Source organism: Pristiophorus japonicus, chromosome 26, assembly GCF_044704955.1.
Source record: "Pristiophorus japonicus isolate sPriJap1 chromosome 26, sPriJap1.hap1, whole genome shotgun sequence".
Classification (NCBI taxonomy): domain Eukaryota; kingdom Metazoa; phylum Chordata; class Chondrichthyes; family Pristiophoridae; genus Pristiophorus; species Pristiophorus japonicus.
In genome coordinates, this window is record NC_092002.1 from 9,534,258 (window position 1) to 9,542,753 (window position 8,496).

The window sequence follows — 8,496 nt, forward strand, 5'->3', positions numbered from 1 at the left end:
CCATGGTCTTGTGCCGAGGACGCGGGCATGGAACCACGCCCGGTTGCGGTACAGTGCCGAATTGCGATGCCCGCAAAGTGGCGTGGGTGGGTTGCGTGTATGTGGAGGCAATGGCGCCGCGCACCGCGGGGATGTCCGCTGTCCCCGGGGAAGTCGCCACGCTCGCTCCGCCGCGGCAATGGAATGCATCCCCGCTCTCCTTGCGTACAGAGCCTCGCTCACCTCCCTCGTCGGAGGAGCGGATGGCGAGCCGGCGAGATGCGGTCCGGTAGGAGCCCGGAGCGACGATGTTCTCGGCCGCGGGGTCACCGATACAGCCATCGGCAACGCCGTCCTGCGGTGAGATGTCCTCTCAGTTAGCCTCCTCTACCCCCCCACCCACCCTGCGTTTCACCCTCCTGCCCCACCACCCCCCACCCTGCGTTTCACCCTCCTGCCCCGGGACCGCAAGGGAGTTGGAGGGTGGGGGCAGGGGGAGGCTGCAATTCCTCGGGAGATTTGGCCACGACGGGGTCCCAGTGAGTCCCAGCCCTCCTCCGCCGCTCATCGGTAAAACGCGGCCCAACCCAGGTTCCAATCACCCCGCCAACCACACCGGTCCTGCAGTGCGTAGAAGGAGGGTCACCAACTCTCTTGTGGGAGTTATTCCTGGGAGGTTTCATCACGTGACCTCCACCCTCCAACTTCCCCGCCCCTGATTGGCCGCTCCGACACGTCCATCATCACAGTGCCCCGCCTTCCAAACCCAATTGGAAAGGCCAACGCTCTTCGTTACCGCGTTGGTTGGTTCTTGACTGTCAAGTCAAATATCCTTTTCTTTCCCAGCACCAACACTTTTTATAAGCGCTGAAAAGAAATAATATTGTGTTTAATGCTCTATGATTTTTCTCCTCCAGAGTTGATGGCGGCAGTGTCTTGAAGATTAATCTTCAATGCCTGGAGACTCCAGGACAATTCCTGGGGGAGTTGGCAACCCCTCGGTATAAGGGACACAAGCTACACAGGAGGTGAAACGACCTTTAACCAAACCAATGAAAGCGCTTCGCTTCAATTGACTGGAAACGTGCGGATCCGGTGTGCCGCGAGGTGATGGGTGAATCACTGCGCTCCTCCTCTTAAAGAGGAGGGCACGGATGTTGAAGGCTCACTCCTCAAATCCCATGGCCGTTCCAGAAACGGACAGTTGCCGAGCCAAATGCGGAGAGCGTTTTAGGGCTGCCTTTGCTCAATTTAATCCTGGTAGAATGGTTACTGCACGGATAAGGCCAAAGCAAGGGAAGTGGTGTGATCCGGAGTGGAACTTATGAGACTCCCACCGGAGCAGGAGAGGCCAGCTTACCCGGCACAATCCACACACCAAATACACACCCCACCACCACCCCCCCCCAAAACCAAAGACGCTGGAACCCGTTTGGACATGGGGCCCGGAGGGTAGGGTGGGAGGGCAGAGTGCAAAGTTTGAGGGTCAGGTCGAGGGTCTCGACACTTACCCGAAGCTCCTACCTGTGTGTGTGTGTGTGTGTGGGGCGGTGGGGAGCGCATTGGGTCAGGGGTCGCACCAACGGAACAAAACAAAAAAAAAAACGCCCGACCAAAACAACCCCACCCGCTCACTGTCGCCGTGACAACCGCCCACGACGGAGAGCTAACAGGTGAAATTCAGACTATAACCGCGCCCCCCTCCCCCTTCCCCCTCCACCACCCGGGGCCTGTTTTTTTTTTGAAGAATGGGAGGGTCGAGTGCAATCTGAACCGTCCTTTCGGGCGGAGCAGCCCGAACGTGGGCAAACGCAGACCGGGGAGGTGGATCGGCCAATAGCAGCGCGACACACGCAATCCGTCCGCTCATTGAGGTGGTCGGCCTGTCCAGCGCCGTCTTACGTTGTACTGGTCTGGCCGAACTGCGAGGCCCTCTGAGCAGAAGCTGTGAAGAAAGGAAGGACTGGGGTTAGAGAATCGCAGTAGACAGCAATCGTATAATTATAAGCTCATGGTCTACAGGGCTGCAGTGATACCCGCCCTCCTGTATGGCTCAGAGACATGGACCATGTACAGTAGACACCTCGAGTCGCTGGAGAAATACCACCAACGATGTCTCCGCAAGATCCTGCAAATCCCCTGGGAGGACAGACGCACCAACATCAGCGTCCTCGACCAGGCCAACATCCCCAGCGTCGAAGCACTGACCACACTCGATCAGCTCCGCTGGACGGGCCACATTGTTTGCATGCCCCGACACGAGACTCCCAAAGCAAGCGCTCTACTCGGAACTCCTGCATGGCAAGCGAGCCAAAGGTGGGCAGAGGAAACGTTTCAAGGTCACCCTCAAAGTCTCCCTGATAAAGTGCAACATCCCCACCGACACCTGGGAGTCCCTGGCCAAAGACCACCTTAAGTGGAGGAAGTGCATCCGGGAGGGCGCTGAGCACCTCGAGTCTCGTCGCTGAGAGCATGCAGAAACCAAGCGCAGGCAGCGAAAGGAGCGTGCGGCAAACCAGTCCCACCCTCCCCTTCCCTCAACCACTGTCTGTCCCACCTGTGACAGAGACTGTAATTCCTGCATTGGACTGTTCAGTCACCTAAGAACTCATTTTTAGAGTGGAAGCAAGTCTTCCTCGATTTTGAGGGACTGGCTATGATGATGATGGATTCAATAGTAGTCACTGACCAGCTAATCTTACCCATGATTCTCTGCTGACATGGCAATGCTGGGGACTGTTCAATGGCAGTGAAAATATCTTTTGACTGAACTCAGGCAGACAAGCAGGCAAACACTGCGCGTGATGGTTAATATAAAGCAGTAAAGTGAGACAGCTTGAATAGAGGCTCCTTGGTACAGCGTGGAGCTCAGAACAAGAGCGATAAGACAACTCCCAAAGTGCTGAGGGCAGGCGTGGTCAGGATGATACCTCTAGTGTTAGTGACAAGGGCTTTTGACCATTAGAAGGGTGATTTTGTTGAAAACCATATATGAAACTGACCAAGCAAACCTTTGATAAGAAATAGGTTGAAACCTCGATATTCAAGAAATAGTTTTACAGAGGAACTGCAGAAAGAACAGACCAAAGGGATAACATCTTGTGTCCGAGAAGTTCACAGGAATTAAGAGAGCAACTCGTCAAACCCTGGCTGCTAAGTACATTACGCCGTAAGCTTAATAAATCTTGATCTGTTGCTCGAACATACTGACTGTTGCCGAATTAGCGTCTTGTCCAAAAACATTTATATTGTACAGCAAACAATGTTTGAAAGTGGCATGAGTATGCGGGAATCTTGGCTTTATAAATGGCAGACAAAAGCAAGGAGGTAGATTTCATACATTGCTGGTTAGGCCTCAACTGGAGTATCGTGTCCAATTCTGGGCCATTTCCTCTCGGAAGGGTTGTGTAGAATGGGCCGATACTCTCTGGAGTTTAGAAGAATGAGAGGTGATCTCATCGAAACACGGAAGATTCTGAGGGGGATTGACAGGGTAGATACCGAGAGGATGTTTCCCCCGGGCTGGGGAGTCTAGAACTAGGGCACCGTCTCAGGATAAGGGGTCGGCCATTTAGCACTGAGATGAGGAGGAATTTCTTCACTCAAGAGGATTGTAAATCTTTGGAATTCTCTGCCCCAGAGGGCTGTGGATGCTGAGTCTCTGGATTATATTCAAGGTTGAGATAGATAGATTTTTGGGGGTCTAGAGGAATCGAAGGATATGGAGATCGGGCGGGAAGGTGGAGTTGAGGTCGATGATCAGCTCGAGGGGCCGAATGGCCGATTTCTTATGTTCAAGACCTTGGGGAGAAGGTGCAGAGGAGATTTACCAGAATGGTACCAGGGTTTGAGGGACTTCAGCTATGTGGAAAGACTGGAGAAAGTGGGGTTGTTCTACTTATAGAGCAGAGACGGTCAAGAGGAGATTTGGTAAAGGTGTTCAAAATTATGAGGGATTTACATAGAGGTCATAGGGAAACTGTGTCCACTGGCTGGACATTGGTAAGCAGAGGACACAGATTTAATTGGCAAAAGAGCCAGAGGGGAGAGGAGGAGAATGTTTTTAAGCAGCGCGTTATGATGATTTGGCATGCACTGCCTGAACGAGTGATGGACGCAGATTCAATCATAACCGTCAAAGGAGAATTATAGATATATACTTAAATAGGAAATTTGTCCATGGGGAAAGAGCAGGGCAGGGGGTTGGGGGAGGGTCGGGGTGAGTGGGGATTAATTGCATCGCTCTTTCAAAGATCCGGGGCAGGAACGATGGGCCGAATGGCCTCCTTCTGTGCTACAATATGCTATCTCTTTAGCAATATGAAGAGTAAAGTCTATAACCCACACAGGTTCACTGCCACCTTCTCGAGGGCAATTGGGGATGGGGCAATAAATGCCGGCCTTGCCAGCGACACCCACATCCCGTGAATGGATTAAAAAAATAAGTTGAGGGCCGCAATTTTCCGTGCCTTGTGTGAAAAATCGCGGACAGAGGCGGTAAGTAGTGCAAGATCCGAGCCGGATTCTGAGGATATCCCCATTAAAATGGAGGCGTCTAACTGACGGAACTGATGACGCATCCGTGCTTAGTTACCTGATCACAGCTGAGAACCAGTTAGAGGGCTAAAATTGGCCACAGCACCTCTGGGCGAAGGAGAGGCAAAGTGGTGAAGGTCGTTATTCTGTGACCCCTAGTTCTGGAGGTCAAGTGAAAACAAGATTGGCGCAGCTTGGGATTTCCCCCCTCGGTTGAGTAGCCACCATTGCTCACCGCCTGGGCTCAGCGGGTAACACCCTCACCACAATCAAATGGTTGTGGGTTCAAGTCCCACTCCAGAGACTCGAGCACAAAAATCTAGGCTGACACTCCCAGTGCAGTGCTGAGGGAGTGCCGCACTGTCGGAGGTGCCGTCTTTCGGATGAGACGTTAAACCGGGGTCCCGTCTGCCCGCTCGGGTGGATGTAAAAGATCCCATGGCACTATTTCGAAGAAGAGCAGGGGAGTTCTCCCCGGTGTCCTGGGGCCAATATTTATCCCTCAATCAACAGCACTGAAACAGATTATCCGGTCATTATCACATTGCTGTTTGTGGGAGCTTGCTGTGCGCAAATTGGCTGCTGCGTTTCCTACATTACAACAGTGACTGCACTTCACGAGTACTTAATTGGCTGCAAAGCGCTTTGAGGTCGCGAAAGGCGCTATATAAATGCAATTTCTTTATATATCGCCGTTCCTTCATATCCAATTGTGTCTTTTGAAAGTCACGATTGAATTTGCTCCCACCGACCTTTCAGGCAGCGAGTTCCAGATCACAACAACTCACTGCGCAAATCATTTTTTTCCTCATCTTCCCTCTGGTTCTTTTGCCAATTATCTTAAGTCTGTGCCCTCTGGTTACCGATCCTCCTGCCACTGTTTCTGCTCGTCTACTCTATCAAAAGCCTTCGTGATTTTCAGCGCCTCTATCAAATCTCCCCATAATCTTCTGCTCGAAGGGGTACAACAGAGGCCTTGCCTCTCCACCCCACCCCTCCCAAAATTCCCCCATCGGTTTGGAGAACTAGCAAGCCGGAATCTTTGAGACATACTGGAAAATAATTTGGTCAATTGGAGCCCAATTTGGAAAAGGGACCGTTAAACAGGAGCACAAAGAAGTCCATACCCCTCTTGAATCTCTCTTTGGCTTCGATTCGCTCCTTCCCGTCAAAATACCAGACAGTAATGGCGTACCTGAGGAGAGAGGGAAGGAGCTGGTCAGACAAACAATTCATCCCCACCTCGTGGCCACAACGCTGAGGGCTCTCCTCCCAATCGGCTGAGCCCGCTCTGCTCAGTTGAGTGAAGGGAAGGTGCATAAACAGGAACCCATCCCCCACCTTCAACACTCACTCCCTCCACCACCGGCGTCCCCTGGCTGCAGTGTGCACCGTCTACAAGATGCACTGCGGCAACTCGCCAAGGCTTCTTCGGCAGCACCTCCCAAACCCGCGACCTCTACCCCCTAGAAGGACAAGGGCAGCAGGCGCATGGGAACACCACCACCTCCACGTTCCCCTCCCAATCACACACCATCCCGACTTGGGAAATATATCGGCCGTTCCTTCATCGTCGCTGGGTCAAAATCCTGGAACCCCCTCCCTAACAGCACTGTGTGGGAGCACCTTCACCACACGGACTGCAGCGGTTCAAGGCGGCGGCTCACCACCACCTTCTCAAGGGGCAATTAGGGATGGGCAATAAATGCCGGCCTTGCCAGCGATTCACACGTCATAGAATCATAGAATGGTTACAGCATATTAGGAGGCCATTCGGCCCGTCGAGCCCGTGCCGGCTCTCTGCAAGAGCACCTCAGCCAGTCCCACTCTCCCACTCTTTCCACGTAGCCCTGCAGTTTTATTTATTTAGATTTCTATAGATTTATGGTAATTGGTAGAAAGATTAGAGGGGATTTGAGGACAGCTTTTTTCACCCAGAGGGTGGTGGGGGTCTGGGGCGGAACTCACGGCCTGAAAGGGTGGTAGAGGCAGAAACCCTCACCACATTTAAAAAGTACTTGGATGTGCACCTGAAGTGCCGTAACCTGCAGGACTACGGACCGAGAGCTGGAAAGTGGGATTAGGCTTGGTCGGCTGGCATGGACACGATGAGCCGAATGGCCTCCTCCTGTGCCATAAATATCTATGATTCTAATACGCCTGGATTACCTTGGACAAGTAGCCATTTTTCCCTGTGTAGGCAGCAAGTGCCTGCCGATTATTCATTGCTGAAGGATATCATGGCTCTGCCCAACCAAACCCAACCAATCAAACTCAACCAACCAATCAATCAAACCTAACCAATCAAACCCAACATGGCCCTGCCCAATCACACCGAACCAGGCCCTGCCCAATCAAACCTAACCTGGCCCTGTCCAATCAAACCCAACACAGCCCTTGCCCAATCAAACCCAACCTGACCCTGCCCAATTAAACCCAACCTGACCCTGCCCAATCAAACCCAACACAGCCCTTGCCCAATCAAACCCAACACAGCCCTTGCCCAATCAAACCCAACCTGACCCTGCCCAATTAAACCCAACCTGACCCTGCCCAATCAAACCCAACACAGCCCTTGCCCAGTCAAACCCAACACAGCCCTTGCCCAATCAAACCCAACCTGACCCTGCCCAATCAAACCCATCCTGGCCCTGCCCAATCAAACCCAACACAGCCCTTGCCCAATCAAACCCAACACAGCCCTTGCCCAATCAAACCCAACCTGACCCTGCCCAATCAAACCCAACCTGACCCTGCCCAATCAAACCCAACCTGGCCCTGCCCAATCAAACCCAACCTGGCCCTGCCCAATCAAACCCAACACAGCCCTTGCCCAATCAAACCCAACACAGCCCTTGCCCAATCAAACCCAACCTGACCCTGCCCAATCAAACCCAACCTGGCCCTGCCCAATCAAACCCAACCTGACCCTGCCCAATCAAACCCAACCTGGCCCTGCCCAATCAAACCCAACCTGGCCCTGCCCAATCAAACCCAACACAGCCCTTGCCCAATCAAACCCAACCTGACCCTGCCCAATCAAACCCAACCTGGCCCTGCCCAATCAAACCCAACCTGGCCCTGCCCAATCAAACCCAACCTGGCCCTGCCCAATCAAACCCAACACAGCCCTTGCCCAATCAAACCCAACCTGACCCTGCCCAATCAAACCCAACCTGGCCCTGCCCAATCAAACTCAACCTGGCCCTGCCCAATCAAACCCAACCTGGCCCTGCCCAATCAAACCCAACACAGCCCTTGCCCAATCAAACCCAACCTGACCCTGCCCAATCAAACCCAACCTGGCCCTGCCCAATCAAACCCAACCTGGCCCTGCCCAATCCTACCCATCATCGGCACAATTATAAAATGCATTTTCATTTTCTTATGCGACATCCAGACATTATCACCAATCAGACATTGCCCTTTTCAGACTGAAGAGGTGGGCCCCACAGGAAGTGGATTAAAAAGGTGAGCAGTTAGAGTGGGACCTCCGACAGCCGGGAGATTTAATATTAATGCTGTGTTGGGTGAGGAAGCCTGATAAAGGCCCTTTCCATTGCCCAGGTACTAGGCTTGGCCACACTGCAGTGATTGAAAGGCTGGTGTTTACCATTCCTTTAGCAGGAGACATCATCTCCATCCTCCAGATTCCCAGAGGAAAGCGACCGGAGATTATATTTAGCGGGGAGCTGGGAATGGTGTCTCCGGCCTGCCTGCTGCTCTGCTCCAATGACCAGTTACAGGAAAAGGCTTCTTCCTGCTCGGCGAATGTTCTTAAAAGGGCCACACATCAAGGGTCACTGACACAGGGGCTGCAAGATGGCTCGGGGAAAAATGGGCTGCAAATAGGTCAAGGGCATACTCAGTGTGGGAAAAGGATCCACCGGCGAGAGGCGAGGGAGGGAGGGAGGGAGGGAGGGGCGAGGGGGGGAGTGGGGGGGAGAGGGAGGGAGGGGAGATGGGAGGGAGGAAGCAAGG

General features: G+C 53.1%; 1 protein-coding gene across 1 annotated transcript in view; it reads right to left on the reverse strand.

Moving 5' to 3' along the window:
• Positions 1-1,790: 1,790 nt before the first annotated feature.
• egln2 (egl-9 family hypoxia-inducible factor 2) overlaps positions 1,791-8,496 on the reverse strand; it is a 28,559-nt gene continuing 21,853 nt past the window's right edge. Inside the window, exons 4-5 of the mRNA XM_070867538.1 lie at positions 5,643-5,710; positions 1,791-1,924 (exon numbers count right to left, since the gene is read on the reverse strand). Coding sequence (XP_070723639.1) covers positions 1,878-1,924; positions 5,643-5,710 — 115 coding nt within the window. The 3' untranslated portion in view covers positions 1,791-1,877. The remainder of the gene's footprint in view (positions 1,925-5,642; positions 5,711-8,496) is intronic.